The sequence below is a fragment of the Filicampus tigris genome, chromosome 7, assembly GCF_054856515.1.
Source record: "Filicampus tigris isolate MCC_2025a chromosome 7, RoL_Ftig_1.0, whole genome shotgun sequence".
Taxonomy (NCBI): Eukaryota; Metazoa; Chordata; class Actinopteri; order Syngnathiformes; family Syngnathidae; genus Filicampus; species Filicampus tigris.
The window spans coordinates 1,023,006-1,046,014 of record NC_141223.1 but is presented as its reverse complement, the minus strand read 5'-3'; the positions used below and the strand labels follow the sequence as shown (position 1 = coordinate 1,046,014).

At 46.5% G+C, this 23,009-nt stretch overlaps 2 protein-coding genes across 5 annotated transcripts in view; one reads left to right on the top strand and one right to left on the bottom strand.

Moving 5' to 3' along the window:
* Window positions 1–4,369, top strand: part of galnt17 (polypeptide N-acetylgalactosaminyltransferase 17) — an 11,324-nt gene extending 6,955 nt beyond the window's left edge. Inside the window, exons 9-11 of the mRNA XM_086035103.1 lie at window positions 525–620; window positions 1,082–1,243; window positions 1,764–4,369. Coding sequence (XP_085891229.1) covers window positions 525–620; window positions 1,082–1,243; window positions 1,764–1,913 — 408 coding nt within the window. The 3' untranslated portion in view covers window positions 1,914–4,369. The remainder of the gene's footprint in view (window positions 1–524; window positions 621–1,081; window positions 1,244–1,763) is intronic.
* Window positions 3,862–23,009, bottom strand: caln1 (calneuron 1). 4 transcript variants are annotated; one of them, XM_086035108.1, is made up of 7 exons: window positions 22,767–22,951; window positions 22,602–22,695; window positions 16,430–16,551; window positions 14,130–14,273; window positions 13,216–13,328; window positions 8,443–8,599; window positions 3,862–7,621 (listed from the first exon to the last, which is right to left on the bottom strand). In XM_086035108.1, the coding sequence occupies exons 3-7, from the start codon at window positions 16,542–16,544 to the stop codon at window positions 7,494–7,496; spliced, it is 657 nt and encodes a 218-aa protein (XP_085891234.1). In that variant the 5' UTR covers window positions 16,545–16,551; window positions 22,602–22,695; window positions 22,767–22,951; the 3' UTR covers window positions 3,862–7,493. The 4 variants fall into 4 exon arrangements, with proteins under 4 accessions (XP_085891234.1, XP_085891233.1, XP_085891232.1 ...); XM_086035107.1 differs by having other exon boundaries at window positions 16,430–16,570; window positions 22,602–23,009; XM_086035106.1 differs by having other exon boundaries at window positions 22,602–22,950.

The window sequence follows — 23,009 nt, the reverse complement described above, 5'->3', positions numbered from 1 at the left end:
TTCTTCAATGTGTGAAGTGTCAGTCAGAAAGATTTTATGTAAGGAATATTGCACGGAAGTGAGAGGGAACACCAGCCATAGTTACATTTCAACTAGGAAGTTCAATTAAAAATAGACACGGTGGAAATTCAGACAAAAATAACATCACCGAAGCACTGGCTAATGAATTAACTTCTGATGCTCAGACGATAGCACAGACCCGTACGTCCTTTTGACTCTGAAATGGAGAGCGCGTTCTAGCGATACTCAGCTAGGCACTGACCCAAACTAAACTCACGATGGTGATGAAACCATTGCACTAAGCTTACCAATGGAAACTGCTATTTGTTAGCCTGGACCTAGACATTAATTGTACTTACAGGTACTTGCTTGCTTTACACTGGGCAAAGGCGAGTTAGCATTAGCACTGCCTAAGGTAGAGCTGATTTTTAGCTAGCATGCTAGTCACAATGTTTTGCTAAATACTCCAACACGTTTTTTTTCTCGTATCTTGTAAGTCAAAAGTGTTATGTTTGTCATTTCAGATGCGCAACTCTAAAGCGAGCCACCTGTGTTTGGACCAGGGCATGAGAGAGAACCACACGGCCACACTGCACCCTTGCCATGGCTGGGGTCCCCAGGTAGGTGGGATACACCCAAGTAACCTGAATTACGTACCTCTGGGGGTGTCAAAAGTTCTCACACTTTCTACTTAAGTAGAAGTACCAAAAAAAAAAAAGACTAGTAAATGTAGAAGTACTGATTGAAGAGTTTCTCTGAACTAGAAGTAAAAAAAAAAAAAAAAAAAACGGTGAAATGTAGGCTACTGGAGTCCAAAAGTTCAAATGAATTTTTTACTGACCAATATCTTTTTTTACGCCGCCATTTGCGGAGGTTGAGAATAGTAACAAAAATATTCTATCATATTGTCAAAGTGAGGAGTAGAAAGCACTGATAGTTATCAACAAACAAAAAAGTCCAAAGTCATGAGAAAACGAACACTCAAGTCAATTACAGACACCTAAAAAAAGATGTAGTTGAGTACTGTTATGAATTTGTTCATGTTACCTTGAGGCGCTGGCGTCATGCTCGTGTCTCTCAGATCGGACGTTACACCAAAGAGGGCCATCTGTTCCTGGGCCCGCTGGGCAGCACCGGGGAGGACACTCGCTGCGTGGCGGACGATCCCGCGACCAAATTACCGCAACTCCTGGACTGCGACAAAGACCAGGACCAACAGCGCACCAAGTGGATTTTCACTCAGGTGACAGCTTCTTCTCATGATTGTTACGGTTTGCTTCGTCTCTTTTATTCAGAGCGAACAATAGGCAAGTAGACATAACGTGGGATAAGACATTTTACACTTAAACGAGGCACGTTTACCAAATGATGTTAAGCCAGCAAGATTAAGGCAGACAAAATTGTATTGTATTTGTTCTTCTTTTGCTATGAACATATTGTGACCTGGTGACACCCTTAGTAAGCAGTCAGGGCGTTGTGTAATATCACGGCCTGCCTTAAACATGAGCAATACATTTGTACCACAGAGAGACAGAGTTGGAATGAAGTGGTACGGGCACACTATATGCACTGATTTCTAAACCGTTCCGCAGGCCAGTGGCAATTTGCCAGAACAAACAGATTACCCGATCCGGGCCTGCTACGACTACTATCTCTAATACTACTATTACTACCGCTACCTGCACGATCAGCGCTGCTACTTGTCATGAAGGTTGGGGTCTTGGTTGGTTCAGAAAACTGATCTTCCTGGTTTTCCCCCGTAGGGTAATTCCATGGTAAACTCCGCCTCGGGCCGGTGCCTGGAGGTGGTGCCCGCCAAAGTGTACTTGGGCCACCAGGTGGTGCTGCAGGCCTGCTCCGGACAGCGGTGGACCATCAAGAACACCATGAAGGATGTTGCCGTGTCCGGTTAGCAGGACCACTGCAGCTTCGCACATTCAGATGATTAGATGCGTTGGGGGGGTCGTCAGGGCCAGTCCTGATCTCCTTGGATACTAAGTTGGGCAAATGCACCAGTTGACTTCTACCAGGACAGGGAGGTGGCAAAACTTCAACCTGGATGGCTTATGGTTTGGAAGCAGGTTCTTAGAGATCAGAGGTACCCCTCTGACGGGTTTCGAGTACAGACATACTTTGACAAATCGGAATTGAAAAAATGAAAAACAATTGACTGAAAATACACCTTACCATTAGACACCCCCCCCCGCCCCCAAAAAAAACCCCCCCAAAGACTTGTTTTTTTGATGCTGGGTATTTTTGGGCTTCATGTGCCGAAGCACTTTTGACGGCTTCAACGCCTCTTGTGACATATTAAGCAGAGCGGGTTTGGTGCGTGCCAGTCAAGTAGCAATAAACCCGACTGCCGAGATTGTTTCATTGTTTGGCTTGTTCCCATTTTTGAAGAAGCTCCGTGAACACATTTTGTTTTTGCTAGCTCGGGGCTTACTTTGTTCCATGTCGCGTGACTGAGATGAGACGTTTTACAGACACGCAGGCAGCACCTGATTTTCAAAATAAAGCTATTTTCAGACTCTGGTGCTCAATAAAATACTTTGTGTTCAGCCTCTCCTTGTGTCCTGGGTACCGATCCACGGCCCAGTTGTAGGGGACTGCCGTTGTAGACCATTTCATAATAATAATAATATCAACAATAGGTGTGGGGCTAGGTACTTTCATCATGTCCATATATGTCCTTCGGAGACATGTGCAAATGTATAAAGGTGAACAATTGTATTGTGTTGTTACAATGATGTCACTTCCTCTGCCAACCAGGACAGTCTTCCAGTAAACAAAGTACTTGATACTTTAAACCATCTTTGTGTGCCTAACCTACTGGTTTAGCTTGTTGCTAACAAGCATGCAGACTAGAGAGGACTCCGGATTTGGGAAAGGGACCTGTGCCAAATAGCCCAAATCTGCCAGTAATTGATGTCCGTCCACCAATCGATGGTGGCAAATAACTACGTTTGTCTAAATGAAGCCCCTTGATCCACTTCAACAGAGATGCTTGGCACCAAAATGCCACAACATGGCAGAAAAGCAATGTACTGTATTGAGTCGAAATGAAGTTGCTCAACTGACTTCAACATACTTTCCAAAGTCACTTCATCATTTAGTGATTGTTAGCCTTGAGATACATCTTAAGGTCAGACTACTAGTACTGTCTTTGCCCTTCTAAGACAATTCAGTGCACTAGTAGAAAGATGAGGGGGCGCTACGAATGTTTTTTTTTTCTACTACAAGTTTTGTCCGAATAGTATGCCATTAAACATTGTTAAAATGTAAACTACTGTGCTGCACTAGTGACTACGAGGCCCAACTATGTAGTAGGCACGTGTTATGCAAGAGTAGTCTCCAGGAACAGGATGGCGGCAGGATTTTTTCTCTCCCGGGGATAAGGGGGGACTTGACAGATACGTAGTGGGGCTAGGAAAATAATTCATAAAGATATTCTAGAATATCAAACAAAATGCTGGAGGGGCTTAACTGGGGCTACGCAGATTTCTGACGGGTCAATCGCCCCCCCCCATAGCCCTGCCGTAGTGCCGTCCCTGCTCCTGGACCCTACAAGCAGCTACAAAATGCCCACTAGTAGTTGTGCATCATGTAGTTTGAGTTCTAATTGTGTCCAGAAATATTAAAAAAAAAAAACTTGTTTTATATGGCATTGTCATTTTGTGTTTTCTAGAAGGGAATGGGCAAAAGATTGATTAAAATTGGACATTTTTTGGAAAACTATGAAGAGATTTTCAGGCCATTTTGGCCAGTCCTATCGCTATGCACGGGGGAGCGAACTTGAATGACAGCAAAGCAAAAAAAAAAAAAAAAAATCAATAAAATAAAGTAGGCGCACACGGCGGATATTGGAAAAACAAAGATTTATTGCATCATCTTGTTTACATGTTCAGTATTTACACACTGAGCCTTGTTAAATATTACAATTGAAAGTCTATACGTGTTTGTTCAGTGTTGCACATGCAAAGTGTGTGTGAGCGTGTGTGCTTGGTTGTTATATTGTGGAGAGTGTCCACGCTACTCCAGAGACACCCGAGCATCCCTTTCCCCGCCAAAATAAAAGCCCAGGAATGGAGGCATGCAAACATTCCTGCAAGGCTGGTTTTCAAGATAAGAAGTTCCCCTGAATGGAACAAGCGCACACGCGCACACACACACGACAACTAAAAAAGTGTGACTCCCTGTGGTCTTCTGTACACTTGATAATATTCTGTGTTTCAAAAATAAACGGGAAGCTTTGAGAACAAAATTGCAAAAGCTGTTGTAAGACCACCAGGGGTGGGCAAAGTGTACGGCCCGCTGTGTTGTTTGTTTCATCCTTTCATTGTGAATAATGAAATGAAACCAGAATGAATTACGGTAGCGTATTATTAAAATAAACAATTCTATTCATGCATTTACAACGGAATTATTTCTTTTAATTAGATAATTGGTTCATTCACATTAAAAAAAATATATAAAATGAAAATGAATTCTTTTATGATTACAATACTTTCTTTACACATGCATTTGACATTTAGTTCTTCTTGTAAACACATTATTGGTCCGTTATAAATATAGATGAAAAATCAAATGGAAAATGAGAATGAATTATTAGTTTATTGTTTGAATAAACTATTTGGCACATTTAACATTTAATTATTAGTTTTATTGAATAATTGGCAATTCATCATAAAGAATTCTAAACAACAAATGCAAACAAATCCATTATGTTATAAAACTATTTTACATGTTTTACATACAGTATATGTTTGCACTTTAACATTTATTTGATCTCATCTACAAAGGACATGGCCCATCCGTCCATTTTTGAAATCTCGTTTGCCCACCCCTTGATCTTTCTCACCGGACACGTCATTAGGTACACCATCTAATGACATTCAATACTACAACGCAACCTAGGATTGATTCTCACTTCATTATCATTCATGTAACAAAATGTTTATTATTGTGCTTGTTCAAGCGTCACAATGACAATAATAAACACATCGTTGAATTCAAATCTGTTTTTGTTCGTGTGAAGCAACAGGCTGTTTGCGCGATGTCCACCAGAGGGCGCGCTTGTATCAAGCTTGCTGGTCATCCCGTTTCTCTTTGCTTCTGTTATGGCTTGGAACGCGCATTCCGCCTCAGAGTGACGTCATCCGACGCAAGCGTGTTACTGTAGTTGTGCAGTCACAGTATTTCGTTATGGCGTGGGCGGGGCCTAAGAGACCTGGTGGCTTTCCCTAAGTTATTAGAATTAAGTGCAGTGGAGGCGTATGGCGACTTTGATGCTGCTTTTCCGACTCAGTTCTACGGTGAACGTCCGCTCTGTGGCAGATTTATAAGCCATCGTTTTGGGTTTTTTCGGAATGGACTTTTACAGTATAGTCATGTCCCGATTTCGAGGTGCGCGCCTTCCCTGCAGTACCGCGTTGTACCAAACACGCCCGGCATGATGCAGCGTAATTAAAAGCAAGACGACCACACACGGAAGGTTTAAAGCTCCGCTAGCCGTCGCCGCAGAGCAGAGACAATATATGTTGTGTCGTTGTACGCGTTGCTGCTCCATGTGTGTTGAAGTAGCAGTTGTTGGAAGCTACCCCGTCTGCTGCTCATTATCGCATTAAGCTAGCTAACTTTCAATGCACTGCTGAGTCAGTGTGAGTGGGAATGATTTGCCTCGCCGCGTGTCCTGCAATTGGCTGGTGAGCAGTCGAGGGTAACTAACTCCCTGTTCCTCAAACAATTATGGGCGCGACTCCCTGTGCGGTTTCTTACATTTATTTGCACGTCTTTGTTGTTGTTGCTTTTTTGCTTTTCGAATCGATCACGAGCCCCCGTGGCGTTTCAAAACGACCGACACGAACATTCAAACACGAGCAACTGGATTACTTTGTAGGCACCGATAGGCCCCAGAGCTTGTGAGATTGCTCGTGGCCTCACAACAAGTTCACAAAGTCGCTCAACAAGTGACTGTGACGTCATCCGCTTACCCGGCCGGCTACATTAGTAGGGACTGGAACGTTATGGCTTTTAAAGCCGCGACAACCCCGGTGTTACTGTGGCCACATTGCTCGTGTGGAGTTGTCATGTGGCCAAACAAAACAAAGTTGCGCGGCCGTATTTCACGCAAAGGCTCATTGGGCCCAGGACTAAGGTGGATACCGCACGGTGTCCAAAAATTAACTGGGAGGAGATGAAGCTCACTTGTCACCCTAAAGAGGAGTCACAGCACGGTGAACAAGCGCACGTGCTTCACTCTTGCGAGATTCGGGGGCTGGAGTACTTCAGCCTCCTCCTTTCACATTTCTAAAACATGCACGTTAGCTTCCTCGCTGACGCTAAATTCTCCACGAATTGCTCTTTGTCTATATGTGGCCCGGCCGGCGAGCGGTCCGGCGTGCGCCGCGCTTCTCTTGCCAAATTGGGTCAACCGGCCACTTCAATGAGGACAAGCTATACGAAATGGATGCACATTGTGTTGTGATCTCAGTATTGCTGCTCCATGTGCTTGATCGTGCGTAAAGCTTAAGAAAAGTCACCTACAGCATCACTCGTCAATCAATCATTCATCAGTCAATTCATAATTCATCAAGTCAGAAGAAGGAAGTGGACATGCGTGCACGCACGCACACAGAAACAGCACAGATGGACGAGACGGGACGGCGCCGCCTGCTGCTCTCCTCAACACACTTGGTCGCCGTGTGAAACAGGAAGTCAGAAGAAGACGGCGACAAACGGGAAGAATATTCATGCTCCGGGGAGGCGGAGGGAGGAGAATCAGAAAGACTTGAGAGAGGAGGAGAACAAGAGAGGTGGATGGGGAGGATGGCAGGAGGAGAAAAAGTAAAAAAAAAATTTAAAAAAAAAAAAAAGGAGGGGAAAGGAGGAGGAGAGGATGACAAAGAGGGAAGATGAGGATGTAAAACAGGATGAGAGGAGGACAAGAAAAACGAATGAGAAGACAAAAAGGGAGGAGGATGAGAAAGAAGGAGGAGGACAAGGAAGGAAGATGAGAAAGGAGGACGTGAGGTGTTGGGGGTCCTTGACTCAGAGAGAGAGGCCTGTTCGTTCGTCCACTCGGAGGACGTAAAGTCCGGACTAACAGATTATAATAATAATTAAAAAAAAAAAAAAAACTTTTTTTTTTTTTCTTCAAACACCACAGCAATTCGCCGCACTCATGCGGCAGCCGCAACGTGTGTTTGCCATACTTGTGTGAGGTTTGGCAGGTTGGACGCGTCCTGTCCCTCCACACGCGGCATCAGGCCAGGCGCTCCTTCCTGTCCCCGTGTGTCCGCGCGAGCAAAAATTCAAGCGCTCCTCGGTGCCGGCCGGCGCCGTCTTATTGCATCATCACAAGAGGACAGAGGAGGATTGTGGGTAACGGCAGCCCTTGAGAGTCCCTGCTGTCGGAGTAAAGGGGTGGAGCGCGAGAAAAAAAAAGAAATCAACGTGTGCGTGTGTGTGAGGGTGTGTCACAGTGGGTGCGGCTACTCCATGCCGTTCCTCAGCATCTGATTGGCTGCGATCAGCATGACGCTGATGATGAAGGCCATGGCGAAGGCGCAGATCAGGCTCTTCCTTACGCACGTCTGCCGGTTCTTCTTGGACGGGTGCACTACGGGACAGAGACACAAACGAGAACAACGCTCAAGCCGCAGTGCCGGCGTTTACGGCGTGTCCTTGAATGCGGCATTGCAGTCGGCGCAACCTAAAACCATTTCACGCTTCATCGCTGGCCTCCATAATTGATGGCAGCCCTGATCAGGACGCCTTGAAAGCCTTCAAATTTGTCTTGCAAAAGCAAAAAAAAAGAAAACAAATGCTTCATGTCCGCTGTGTGACATCATGACGCACTTTCGGCAGAAGTCCTTCCCCATTGACTGACTGAAATCTTGACAAGCGGCGCGGGTGTCCAGGTCGGTCGGGTCCTCAGGCGCCCCCACCCACCCAGCCTGCTCACGATGTCGCCCGAGCTCCAACGCGCCCGATTCAAACGGGGGATCCTTGGCGGGCTTGCGCAAAGCTCGCGGATCAGCCGCTCACTTGACTCGGGTGTGTTGCTCGGAGCAGGGAAACATCGGAAACGGGCTGGACAGGGGCTCCCGAGGACCGCACTTGGGACGCCCGTTTGAAGCGATCGATAGGACGGAGGGCAACATTCCAACTCGCTAGCCATCTACCGAGCTAGCACGGTAAATGGCTAGCTAGCCCTAGCCATGGACCTAGCTGGTGAGCCATTCACCGAGCTGTCGCCGATTCATCCCTTCCGTCTGTGTAATCGTGTCACGGTCCTCCTCCCAGAGTTGACAGCATCTTCAAATCAATAAATCAGCAGGTGACGGGAGACTTGAAGAGAAAATGTCAAATACCTTCTGACAGCCCCCCATCCCCATACACCCTTACAGTATACACACACACACACACACGCGCGCGCACCTCCTTCAAATTCGGTCTGACAGTTTCCTGCGTTCTCCTTGAGGCTCTCTTCCTCGTTGATGATGATGTTCTCGATGTCCTTCATGGTCAGGTGGTCTCGGAAGGCGTAGAAGAGGACGTGCTTCAGCTCCTCCAGGGTGATCCTCTGCATATCAAACTGCGCACACACACACACACACACATAACAGTGAAGGTGCGCCACTCTCAATTCAGACTTTCCTGGAAATGAAATCAAGAAAGGATTGTTTCCACATCAGCCATTTGGAGTGGCTTTCACTCTATTTCACAGGTAAACACAATGACATCGCGTCAGGCGAGGGTGTGGCCTCCTAACGGACTCGGGAGTCATTGTCAGGACGACATGAAAGAAAATATGCTGAGTGGGCGTAAACAGAGCGACGCACGTCTGGCGCCGGCCGAGCCAAACCTGCATGTCACCTGTCCTCGGGGGAGGTCGGTGGCCCCATTGCTGCTGCCTGAAGCTGGTTGCCCCCGGCGATGGGGAGGAGCAGGCGCTGGCCGATAAGCAAAGTATGAAACATTTATTTCCCTGCGCAAGCCAGTGTCCACTGTCCTCCAGCGACCTTTAGGGGACAAAATGGCTGCCTGTGATGACAGCGGAGAAGGAAAAAATAAAAAATAAAAAAATAAAAAAAAAAGAGGCTGACGTACACATCAATCAAATTATGGAGCAAAAGCGTCCAATGGGGAAATGACCAGAGTCGATGAAATAATTACATGCTGCTTCCGGCTAAAGCGGCGCGACAAGAAATGACTCGAAAAGACAGCGAGGCACACAAGTTCCACCTCAAAATGTAACGCAGCATTTCAAGAAACATGACACAGGCGTGTAAACGCACACAGGCAAAAGCCGGAACGTGCACGTGTAAAGTACGGCCGTCAAATCCAGAGAAGTCTGCGACCGTCACGAAAGAAGTTGAACACGCAAATCGGTAACAAAGACGTTTAACGGCGCGAAACAGAGACACTGCATGCGGAACACACGTCTAGTTCACAACGCGACAAAGACGTCATACAAACAAGTGCGGCTCCCAAAAAGTGGAAGGCATGCAGCACGTCTATGTGCCCAACAGAAAAAAGTGCAACACAGACCTCGCTAACACAAATCGATTGTGTGCAACGCATGTGTGACTCAAATGACAGCAAAAATGTGGAATGCAAACAAGTCAACAGATGTGGCAAAAACGTGTGACACAAAAAAAACATTCTAACAAGCGGTAACATAGACCTGTAAGACAAAACAAGTGTCATGAAGCAGACATGGAACAGAATGGTAACACAAAAAAACGAAACAGTGTCACGTGTAACACAAACACAAAACACAGACGTACACTACAAGCAACTATAACAGACATGCAACACATCAAAATTGCGCAACACTAACAAGGAACTATAACACAGAGCTGCGTAACACGGAATACACGCCAACCACCCAGACATGTGGAACGGACAGATGCTAGTCATGCTAGCAAGAGGAACTGACGTGCAGCAAAAATATGCAGAAAATGTGCGCATTCCGTCCGTCCCTGACGATCGACTGGAAAATGACGGGACACTTTTCGGGAAAACGGCGAATGCCCGAAGTGGATTTGCCTCCGTCAGTGTCATTGCCATTAACTGCTTCCGTCAGTCACGGTCTTTCTGTCTTTTACTGATGGACGCCCATTTTGCTGATGTTTTTGGGGGGGGGGGGGATGAGGAACTGACGGCCCGACGGACTAACTGACGATTACAATTGGGTTTGTCACGAAAAATGAGGAGAGACGAATGCAAATGTTTTTTTGTTTTTTTTAAGTTTGCCACAGAGAGCGCACGCGAGGGAGGGGGAAAAAAACCAGGCCGTGAGATTGAGAGTCCTCTGTGTCTCTCGACGTCGTTTAGCAGCTCAAAGGTGAAGCGCAAAGTCATCAATAGCCAATTAGTGTCAGCGTGATTGATCATTAGCGAGATTAAGCCCAGGGGCCTCGTCGCTCGTTAGCCGAGCGCGCTCGATAAATGCCGCCGCCGCCGCCGCCGCTGCTGCAGGCAAAAAACAAACAAACAAATCTGCCTCACACTTCTCTGTCTTTGTCGGAGGGAACACAATACGTTTCAACCTTGGGACAAAAAAAAAAACATGACAAACAATTGGACCATTGCATCACTTTTACACTTCATCGCAAAATAAAAGCATCCCCTCATGTAAACAATGTCGTGTCTGCCAGAAGACGCACGCACGCACATTTCATCTTTCTGTCGGCATTCAAGTGTTGCGTCACTTTGGCTTGATTCATTTAAAGTCAAAGTCATTCATTCATTCATTCATTATCCATACCGCTTATCCTCACAAGGGTCGCGGGCGTGCTGGAGCCTATCCCAGCTGTCTTTGGGCAGTAGGCGGGGGACACCCTGAATTGGTTGCCAGCCAATCGCAGGGCACACAGAGACAAACATCCGCACTCACAATCACACCTAGGGGCAATTTAGAGAGTCCAATCAACTTACCATGCATGTTTTTGGAATGTGGGAGGAAACCGGAGTACCCGGAGGAAACCCACGCAGGCACGGGGAGAACATGCAAACTCCACACAGGGTGGCCGGAGCCGGGATCGAACCCACGACCTCTGAACTGTGAGGCGGACGTGCTAACCAGTCGACCACCGTGCCGCCCAAAGTCAAAGTCAAGCCAAACATATTTTTTTCCAAAAATTTGTTCTATGCAAGCCCGCTAGTTGAAAGTTTCAGGCATTCCGATTAATATTGCGTTTGTGGAATAAGAGTTAATCCAGCGTTTTTTTTGTTTTTTTTAGCCATCTCCGGGCGCGGCCATTTTGTCACTTCTGTCGACTGAAAATGACATCACAGTTGCTCAGGTAACGACCAATCGCAGAAAACCTGTTTCCTGAAGCTGAGCCGTGATTGGTGGTTACCTGAGCCCCGAGCAACTGCGATGTCATTTTCAGTCCACGGCAAGTGACAAAATGGCCGCCCCCTGAGATGGCTAAAAAGGGGTGCATATTGCTGCTTAATTCTGATTCCACAAACGCAATATTCGTCCGAATACTAGTGGGACTACTGGGAACATATTCTTGGAAAAAAAATGTGTTTGGGTTGATGTGAACTTGAAGTGTGACACAGATAGTCTGTTGTTCAGCACCCAAATTCTTGATTTTTGGCATTCTACTCCTTCCACATTTCCCCGCCGATTCAAACCATTGCAGCTTCGCAACTATTTTGCTCATTCCCCAAAGTCTCACATGTTTCGTGATGTCACATTTTCCATGACATCATTGCCGAATCGAAACAGATATTTGACGTATTTCACTCTTCCATCAATATTTCTCCACCAAATTCGACCATTCCAACTTGAAAATGTTGCCCTCTTTCAGGCCATACGCAGGACTGCTTCTCACATGATGGAAATTCCCACATTTGAAAAGAATCCAATTCACAATTGGAAAGAAACGTGACATATTGAAGTCCTGGTACATCTCTTGAACAATTCAAAGCATTTCAACAACTCAAAGCCAACTTCCAGTTCATCAATAATTAGACAACAACGCCAAATGCAGCCCACCAAACACGTTTCGTCTTTTGATAATAAAATGAAGCGTTGCGTGCAAAGGTGAAGCAACACGGACATGACATTAAAAAAGACTGCAGGCCGCTTTTCAATGAGGAATGTTTTCATTTTCCTCCTAATGGCCTATTATCATGTAACGTGACGGATGGAAACGGTTTGAAAAACAAATCAGTCCAAAGCCACTTTCATCAGAACGACTTGGTGTGATTGATTCGATATTTGCGGTTTTAAACGTGCACTTAATCAAGTGTCTGGTGTAACACACAAAAAATGGTAGGCCACAAGTGTCGCACGAACGTGTAAGACGGACGGACACACGGAAGACAAGCATTTAACACCAGGAGAGGAAGACAAAGACATGGAACGGGCACGTCGGCATTTTCGTGTTTCTGGACTCGAGTGTAAACAAGGGAGAACAGAATTGGAACACAAATCAGTCAAAACTTTCAAAACATGGAACACAAGAAGAGGAACAAACACAGACAGGTGAAACACAGACATCCAAGTATCTGGTGAATATAGATAACAAAAAAAAACTAACAAAAAAATCGGAAACAATGTAGCTATGTGTTTTTTTGGAAGCTAAGCCAACATGTCATCAATAAAAATACACGAGGGCAAAAAAAAAAATCAAAATGCATAAAACAGTAGTCAGTGTCACTCTGAATGTATGCGTTTCATTTGCATGTGTTCGTTGTGCTGCGTTGCGTGCGACAGCTCATTTGCATACGGATGAATGAGATCATCAGAGTACGCCGCATTGAGCTCTAATTAAAAAAAAAAAAAGGGAGCAGCAAGTTAAAAGCGCTTCTGACGGCGGGTCAGCCCAGAGCGACGATGATTAGCGCAATCAAAGCTTCCCGGGGGGGAGGGTCACTTCACGCTCACTAAATGAGAAAGAGAAAGAGAAAAAGCAAAAGCAAAAGCAAAAGCAAAAGCAAAAGCAAAAGCAAGCTGCGCACACGCTGACCCTGCCTGCTCCAAACGGAGACAAACGGGCAACACACAAGGAGTGCACCGCAAACATATTGAACGCAACAGGCGGGACGCAGATCTGGCGTGCCGACAAGAGCTGCATGTGTCACACAGACCTCCGGGAAACACAAAAAGAGGCGGCGCAAACGTGGAAAAACGTCAACCCGAACGCAAACATGTTGAACAGGTGCGCGGTGTTGGTGCACTTCCGATACCTGCCAGAAGATGGTGTCGATGGTGCTTCCCAGGAAACCTTCTCTGGTTTCCGACGACAGAAGTTTTGGTCCCAGGATGGTCATGAACTCCTCAAAGTCCACCTGGCCGTCACCTTCGCAATAAAACACAAACTGGAAATCAACTTGTGCTTCGTCCTTTCAAAATAAAGCTGCCTCGGCGCACATGCAAGCTAATTCTTCATCCGCACAAAATAAAAGCGAACACGCCGCAAGGTCACACGTCAGCTGATAATTCATCCTTTCAAAAGAAACGTTGCCGCTCCACAAGTTTAGGTGGTGGACGGTTCCGCATCCTTTCAAAATAATAGTACAAGGGTCTACGCCGAAAATACAACAACAACAAATCGAGCAGGCCGTTTCGTCATCCTTACAAAATAAAAGCCGGCAGTAACACAAAACAAGGTCACATCACGGCTAACTCTCCACAAGGTCATCATCGGCTGACTATTCTTCCTTCCAAAATAAAAGCTATTACAGGACAAGGCCACATGGCGGCAGGTTCTTCATCCTTTCAAATTAATTGCAACCTGCCAGAGGGAGGCTGATTCTTCATTCTTCCAAAATAAAAGCTGACCCACTACAAGTGTTTCATGTGGTTTATTTATCCTTCCAAAATAAGAACGACCTCACCACACGGTCACACGTCGGCCGATTCTTCATCCTTTCAAAATAAAAGCTCCCACCCAACAATGACATTTAGTGGCAGGTTCGCCATCCTTTTCAAAAACAAAGTCAGCAATCAACAGGGTTCTTCATTTTTGCAAAGTAAAAGTTGCCACACAACAAGTTGTCACGGCGGCTCGCGTTTCATGCTTTGGAAAGAAAAACAAAGAGTTGCGGGAATTTTGAGGCGGACGAAGCGGCGGCGCAAAGTTGCGCTCGGCTCGGCTCACCGTCCATGTCGAGCCGCTGCATGATGATGGCGAGCTCCACCTCGCTGGGCATGTAGCCCAGCGAGCGCATGGCCATTCCCAGCTCCTGCTTGGAGATGAAACCGTTGCCGTCGCGATCCAGAACCTTGAAGGCCTCCCGGATCTCTGCCACACAAACGGGAAGCCGGCGCGGCCAGTCAAACGTGCGCGGCCATTGTCCAGAAACATTTACAATCACACAAATGGACACGCCGACCCAATGAAGCAATCGTTTGAACCTCAAAATCACCCAAACGTCAATGCTAATTTCTGTTAGCCCATCTATGGTGCTTTGCATTACATGTTGTCATCAAGCTAGTCAACTTTGGGTTGACATTTTTGGGGGTATTAAGCACAATACAATGTTTGAGTCGCTTTTGTTGCACGTGTCAGTATTATAGCAAAGTTCAACCGACAAATTAACAGCTTGAAGCTTTGCGTCTTGTTTGGTGAACGGTGCGAGCAAGAGCCTTTTCATTTCCTCAAAGTGATGTTCTCCGAGTCTCCCATTTCTTGACGGGGAAAATAAACAACTACCGTAAATTGGGACGTGCCTGCGCACTGTAAAAAGCCATGAAAAAAATAGGGCAATATATCAACGGTGCAGCGGAGGAGCAGCGCTAAAGCAGGGGAACGCCGCTTTACGTGTAAGATATGAAGGGATTCATAGGTTGCAGATATTGTCCATGCTGATGAATATGAACGCAATAAGGATTTATTAATGCAGCGCTGATGCTTTCCAGCATATTAACACTCTTGACACAGCCTCTCGCTCTCGCCGCACAAGCAATTTTCCAGGTGGCGCCTTCATGTGACACCATTGGATTCCCATTACGTGCGCGCATGTGTGTGTGCGCCCGTGTGTGTGCGTGCGTGCGTGCGTGCGTGCGTGCGTATAATCCGCCAGGTGCTGGAGCCTCTTAGCAGCCGCAGCGCTAAACAAAACACACAACGTCGGCCCGTGTAATAAAAGTTAACGGCGCGCGTGTGCTAATAGCGCTATTAGCAATTAGCGGCTAATGCCGTCATTAAGTATGCAAATACAAAGTCAGCGACTATAAAGCCAGGACGGACTTGTCACCAAAATGGCCGCGGGAGCACAGACAGGCCCACGGCCTTCAAACGACCTTCGCGTTTGACGTCAGGGCTACAAGCTGCAAACGCAAACCAATACGACGACATTTCTTTCTTATGTACAATACGAACAGTAGATGTGTTGTATGCTCATGATACGCTACTGTATATGTTGCAAAAATGTGCACACGTTCCTTTCATTAAGTGTGTTCGTGATGTTGTCAATTGATGATGTTGTATGTTTTGGACAAAAGATTCTTTCTATACAGTGTGTTATACTATACGGGTGGCCGATGTACAGGGGCGGAGACGGACATTTTTCAGCAGGGTGGCCAGGGTAACTCACTGAGAAAAAAATGTTTGAAATAAAATGTGTGCAAACATACAGTGTGCACTTCCAACGAGTGCCAGGCTTCCCTAGGCATCAGACATCGACCGGGCTGCCTTGCCTGGTTAGCAAACGTGGCCCGAGATGTCATGGTTTAATCATACTATCCGCAGTCAGGGTTTCGTGAGCTAAGATGCGCACAGAAAGCACACGTAATCCAAGCAGGAAGCCGTCGAAGTGTAAAACGTTAAGCAACCTCTTGATACGCACACCCGCGAGGTAGCCGAGTAATCTCGGCAAAAGAGAGGCGCTCGCCGACGCCGACTTAGAGGGATTTGGGAACAATGTTCGGGAGAAATCGGCCTTTTCTACATTTGTGTGTTTACGGTCGATAAATGGCAGTCAAAGTGTTGTCTCTCTACTTTGTCCGCCTGTCATCTCTGTAGCATTCCGTTCGTGCTGGTGTGTACGTTACATACTGCCTTGCGTGGTGTGCAGCGCTGCGGCAGTCGGCGCGCGCACGTGTTGATTAGTATGCAGCCCATATTTTTCAGCTCTGACTTTGATGTGTTTAGTTGCACTGCTCTCCGGCTTCTTGAAAAAGTGGAAAGGCTGTGCCGCATACGCACGCAAACAGACTCCGCACCATTACCATAACAAGCTTGAGAGAAAATAACACAAAACATCTTCAGGCTAACTTGAAAGTCCTGACAGAAAAGATGAACGACGTGCCGCTTTTGAGGAGAGCTTGCGCTTTGGCTTCATAATGAGATCAAATGGAAACTCTTTGTCATTGCGCTTGCGCGCCGCCCTTTGGAACGGTGCGCTGACGTCAAAAAAGGAGCAATATGAAATGGAAACAGGATGAGGGGCGACTCACCGTGGAGTTCCTCCACAGAGATGCTGGCCAGCACGTCGCTGTCGGTGTCGGAGAGCGAGCGGCTCAGGTAGTTGCCTTTGTACAGCAGGCCCGCCGTCACGTGGTGGAACGGCATCTTCTCCCTAGCGACACCGCACTAAGCTGTAAGATCAAGTCCTCGGGTGAAGCAGCCTGTGACTCGTCGCCAAAGGTTGTCGCGTCTGCTTCCAACCGAAACGGCGGCCTTCCCCTGTCTCTTCAGGCATGGCTTTTTGACCTTTTTTGTGGGTCTGTGAGTCTATTCACGATTGACACGACTACCAAATTTCAGGCTGCTAAGTCAGATTGGCTTCGGGGGGCGAAATTGGCAAAACATTCATGACCTAGTTTCATGTGTCATGGCAAGAGACCAAACTTTGGGGCCCAAAACGAGATGACCTGTACAAAAACTAAATAAATAAATAGATAAACTTCACAATTTGGCATCATATGTCAACATGGTATACCTGATTCATATTTGGTAGCAATAAGACAAAAACCATACGAGTAGTCTGTCTCTGAAGGACACCTGAAAATGTCCACTTGAAACCAAAATGGCCGGCTTCCTGTGTCTTTTCAGTCATGGCTTCTCGAGACCTTTTTGTGGGCCTATTCACGACAGACGTGACGACCAAATTTCATGTTTCAAAACAGTCAAACTGTTTTCAAGGACTGATTTTATTTGAATCCTCTTGGGCGCTACTGAGCCAATTGAGTTTGAAATGGCTGCTGTAGACCAAAATGGCAGACTTCCTGTGCATTGTCAATCATGGATTTTTTGGGCGGGTCTATTTACGATAGACATCCTTCCGTCCAATTCTCGGAACCGCTTACACCAACCTAATTCGATGTTTCTAAGACTCATTTGATTCAGACCAGAACTTGTTGTGTCTTTTCAGACATAGCCTCTTGATATTTTTTTTTGTGGGTCTACTTAGGGTAGACCAAGTTTCATGATGCTAAATCAAACTGGTTTCTGGGGCTAAATTCTTTTAAATGAATCCATTTGGGATCAACCGAGCTAAAAATGGCCACCTCGAAGCAAAATCTTTTCTGGTAAGGCTTCTTGAGACTTTTTTTGTGGGTCTACACCCGTCTACCAAATTTCATTCTGCTAAGTCAATTTGGCTTGGTGAGTTGAATTTTTCAAAGAAATTCTTCATATTGAATTGGAAGGTGACCTATACTGTATATGAATGTGCTCTAGCGGTGTGCAGGTTGTGATATGAATTGTTGCCTAGTTTTGCCCTAGTTTGCTTGAACTTGACTTTTTTGCGTCGTGAAATGTGCTCCCTGTAGTGAAATGTTGTCGGAGGTGACGAACAGCCTCCTGGGGCCGCCGCTTGGGGATTGTGTGCCAGCTAAAACAAGCATTACCATAAAGGGGGCCATAAACAACAATAAAACAAGTGCAACTCATCCGCTAAATGGAAAAGTCGCACAGCGGGACGCACTGCTAGACGATTGAGTGTTTGTGCGTGTGTGGGTGGGTGGGGGTGCATGTGTGCGTGTGTTGCAAGGACACCGGGGGGTCCTGAGGAAGGTGGTCTCCTGTTGCTGTGGGTCTGAAAACATGACTTTTCTTCAAAGATAGTTTTTCATTTACAAAAACAAACAAAAAAAACAATACATCAGTATTTTGGGCCCATTACGATTATTCAAAAAAAAAAAATAAAAAGAAAGAAAGAATTCCTGTATGACAGAAACTTTTTCTTTTTCCCCTATGGAGCCCGACAGGGGACATCACGAGAATATTTTGGATCGCGATGCAATATTCTCATGATGTCCCCTGGCGGGCTGCGAAATGACTTCTTCTCTCCAAAAATTGGACTTCAACGTTGTTCGATTACGACTGTTTCCCCCCAAAACTCAAACTTAATTTTCACAACATAAGAACTTGCCCTAAAATATATATGAATTTAGTCTTGTGCAAGTCGAACTTGTTTCCTGGGGCAAAAAAAAAGGAATATATAAATACTTTTAAAAAAGTCTTACATTTTAATCTAAAACTTTATCCTCACAAAATTTTGACATTTGGAAAAAAAATTGAAAAAGTTTTTATGCTCAAGATTATGACTTCTTTCTTGTAAAGTGTATATATACAGTACCTTGCAGGATTAAAACTCGTTTTTTTAATAAGATTATAAATCTAGTTTTGGAAAATTCCAATTTAAAAAAAACCAAGTTATTCTAACAAGCCCTGTTCTAAAAAAATTGTCTTTGTTGTATGGTTATTCCTTATTTCAAAAAGTTTTTCCTACCTTTAATCTCACAAGATTATGATTTTAAAAAGACAATTAATATAAGATATTCTAAAATCTGAAATTATGACTGTTATTGTGTGATGGTGCAACTTTATCCTCGTAAAATTATTCCCCCCAAAAATCGGACTTTAGTCAAGCAACAAAATGTAAAAATGTTGCAAAATGTTTCTTTAAGATGAATACGACTGATACTGTATGATTACACTCTTTTTTTCTTGAAAAAAAATGTTACTTGCGAAATAATTTTTTTTTTTTTTTTAAATCTCTCGAAAAAACATGTCCGTGTACTTGTAAAATGACAACTTTTTCTTCTCAAGAAATACGACTTTACTCTTGTTAGACTTGCGGCCCTGGAAGGGTCTCATTGCCATGGCAACAGGTGACGAGATGATACAATATACATGATAAAATATACATACAACATTCTCTCCTAAAAGAGCCATTGTGCTCTCTCACCACATCTCTCATATTTGCATATTCCACATTTGACGGAGTGTGAGCCTGCGTGTGTTAAGCATATTTATATTTACTGGCGCGTGCACTAAAACAGCGTGAAAGTGTTTTATGTGCGGCATAAAGGCACTTAAATATGACGCCGTTTAACGCCGCAGCGGCGCTGACATCCAATAATAGTAAATCAGCTCAACAATTCACTGGCTGCGAAACACACACACACACACACACGCGCACAAAACAACGGCAACGGGATGCAGCACCACTCAGGGGTTGGCGAGCAGTCCTATAGGTGCCCCGATGTTGACTGGCCACCAATCCATCGTTCCAGCCCGTTGTTTGCCCACATATGTTTTGACGTCGGCCGGCGACCACTTCACTGTTTGTCTATCTGTTGCTTGCCATTCATTGGCTGTTGCCCAATTCAATTAGTGTGTGAGCTGACCGCTCCATTTTTATGGTCTCGACCCAAATGGTGGACCGGTCCGGGCTAGATCCCGCCTCCTGGCCAAAGTCAGCTGGGATGGACTCCGGCTCATGAGGGCAAAGCCCACGGAAAAGGAAGGGTTGCAAAGCGAGCGCTCCGACTACAACGCTGCAGCAAAACGCGGCTTCGCTTTGCATCCGTCAGAGCCACCTGCGCCCCGGATCAAGTGGACCGCGACAAGCCGGCGGGGGTTCTTACCCGCGCAGGGCGCCGCGTAAATGGGCGGGATGCTGCGCAAGAAGGTGGCGTGAAGCCCCGCTGTCCTTCAGGTAGCCTGGCAGGTCGCCGTTGGCCTCCTCCGCCGCCGGCCCCCCTCCCCCCTCCATCACAAGTCCGGCCGGCAGCCCCGCAGCCTCATAACGCGGGACGACGCGCGCTCCACGGGCATGTTTGCCGCTCGCCTCCCGGCCGCCGCGCGGCTTTGAATATTGGAGCGTGGAAGCAGCAGGTAGCGAACGCCGAGTCCTCGTCCCGCTCCCGCCGCCGCCGCCTCTTCATCCTCCCTCCCTCCCTCCCTCCCTCCACAGCCTCAAAGCGACTCCCGCCCACCCCGCTGACATTCCTCCAGATGCAAGAAGCACTCCCCGAGTCCCACGTACACACTGAGAGACAGTCCGACAGACTGCACATTCACGCCAAAGCGAAGGTAAAGCGACGCAGGAGAGAAGGTAGAAGGAGAGACACACTTGAAACACAGAGACTGTAAACAGACGTGAAAGAAGGTAAGGAGACACATGAGAAACAGATGAGGTCACGAGACATTCGAAAGAGATGGGAAAAAGACAAGCGAAGGGAGATGAGGCACGCGGTCCACCTTGAAGGAGGTAGAGACAAAGTCGAGGGATGAGAAACGGAAAGAAGGCAGAGAGACAAGAAAAGGTAGAGGGACACATTCCAAACAGACATCCTGTCCGCAGATCTGAGAGAAAGCAAAGGTCAAGGAAGAGATGAGAGAAACGGATTGCTGGAGAAAACGTAGAGTCACACAGAGAAGCTGCAGAGGCAAATTGGAGGGAATAGAGTGAGCGACGCACGGGAAAGGGAAACAGGTAGAGACGGACAGGAAGGCGTATGTCAGACGAGGAGGAGAGCCGGTCAAAAGAAACAGAGACCAAAAGAAGAGACATGAGAGGTACAGTCGAAAGAGAAAGGTAGAGACGCACGCTAAAAAGAGGCGGAGACCGCAAGAGGAGATATCAGAGACAGAGAAGAAGCAGAGTGAAGAGACCAGAGAAGGCAGGGATGCACAAGAGAAAAAGTTGAGACGCATGGGAAATGGAAACAGGCGGAGACGGACACAGAGACGTATACCAGACGAGAGAAGGTAGAAAAAAAAAAAACAGAGGCGGCATCAAGAGACATGAGAGGTACACGGAGAGACGTTCGAAAGAGAGAGAGACGCGCGAGAGAAAATAGCGAGAAACGGAAAACAGACACAGACAGGAGACAGAAACAGAGAGCAAGAGAAGAGACGCAGACAGAAAAAGAGACACACTCGAAGGGAGCGACGCGTACAACAGATTACGGAGCACACAAGCTTGTGACGCTTGTGAGTAGAGAGTCCTTCGAGATTGGGACAGAAATGTCCAGAAGAAAGAAGCTCTAGAAAAGCAGGAAAGACTCACAGCAGAGAGACTTTCAAAAGAGAGAGACGGTAGATGAGGACGAACGCCGACGTGCCGCGCGCAGAGAGGCCGCGCCGCCGCGGTCGGAGGCAAAGTCAGCCAGCTCGGCGCCCCACCTTGGTCCCCACCATCGCTTGCAATCAAAAGGAGCTAGGGCACATGGCACACTTTTAAAGTGCAACGGAATTGCACCAAAAAATTGAAAGCAAAAATACTTTGCATGTGCCAGCACTCGTCCAAACATTGTACTCTTGATTAATATTACATTCATGGGGAAAAAAGATAAAATAATTCATCAACGCATGGGGGGGGGGGCGCCATGTCTGCAGCTGCACACCGGAAGTGACGTTGCTTCGCCCGCTGTTACTTCAATCGTGGACGTCAACCGACAGATTTTGAGAGCGACAGATTGAATCGAGACAGGAAGACACACTGCCGCCGTCAGACGAAGCAGAGCCAAGAGTCAAAGGGTCACATCACACCGCGATGTGAAAGGGACACGCAGAAAAAAAAAAAAAAAAAAAGATCAAATATCCAGGTCGGCTCCAACTGTCAATATGAGCGGTCACCAAGCATTTGGAAACTGAGAGCTACTTCTTGGCGATGGATTCGTGCAAAGGGCCGCCGGCTTGATACGCACGTGTGAAATGACAAATGTGCTCAAATGACCTTCTTTGATCATACCAATGACTTCTCACACCAATTAGGAAATTACAATTAAAATGGTCACTTCTACAAGCTATTCCTAGGAAATCACAATACCCCATACCTGGTAAGTTATTTTTAGAACAGGCCCACAGAGGGAGTCGCCAGAGCCAACGTACACAAAATCCGACAACGTGGGAAGGAAACCACATAACTATGCACAAGGTGTCCGAGAAAGATCAAAGATCTTGTCAACAATTTTCCTTTTTTTGGGCTTTGTTTTCAAGCGAAGGTAACGGGGTGACCGCTGTCAACGGCGGAACCGTGGATTGGCCAGCCACCACTGGGAGAGAGATGCAGTCAAAAGGTCGAGATCCGAAGAGAGTCAAGTGAGGAAAAGACAGAGAGAAGGAAGTGGAGAGACAAACATAGCATGAAAAAAAAAGTAGCATGTCAAAGCGGCAAAGAATGTCTAGCGTGGCTCTGTGGAGACCACACAGACAGTTGGAGCAGACATCCTATGATGCCAGCCTCTTTTCAGAGGGACTAAGTACACAGACAGTGAGAACACCCCCACCCGCCTCCCCAGCACCACACACACACGCACGCACACACACCGCATGTGTCAATCATCCAACAGGTGTAATGAGATGAGCCATCCATGGACGCTGCCAACTTACCAGTATGTGTATGGCAATGTCCTCTGTTCTTTCGGTACGGCTGTGATCCGCGCCCTTCCAGTTTCTTCTCTTCTGCTTCTTCTTGTCCTATTTCCTAAAATTTGAAGCCGTCTGATGCCTCCATGTCGCCAACGTGTCTCATAAAAAATAAAAAAGAAATATTACATTTCCGTGAAGACGTGTTGCGGGTAGCTCTCCCTCCATCCTCCTTCGCTTCCTCCTCCTCCTCCTCCTGCAGCGGGAAAAAAAGATGATGAAGATGATGGTGAGGATGATGATGAAGAGGGATGAGAGAGCGAGAGCGAGAGAGAGACCACTCGCGCAGGTTGGCTGTTTGCGGTGACGTCACCGCTCCGTCGGTTTTCTGTCCGTCAATGACACACTTTTTTTGGGTTGATATGCCGCGCA

What these genes read in the sequence shown, in the direction of transcription:
- caln1 (XM_086035105.1), bottom strand. Translation starts at nt 19,977, where the DNA reads ATGGAGGGGGGAGGGGGGCCGGCGGCGGAGGAGGCCAACGGCGACCTG. An exon ending in GCAGCGGCTCGACATGGACG is followed by an intron (nt 13,329 to 14,129) that starts GTGAGCCGAGCC and finishes TTTATTGCGAAG; the next exon opens with GTGACGGCCAGGTGGACTTT. An exon ending in TCAGACCGAATTTGAAGGAG is followed by an intron (nt 7,622 to 8,442) that starts GTGCGCGCGCGT and finishes TCTGTCCCGTAG; the next exon opens with TGCACCCGTCCAAGAAGAAC.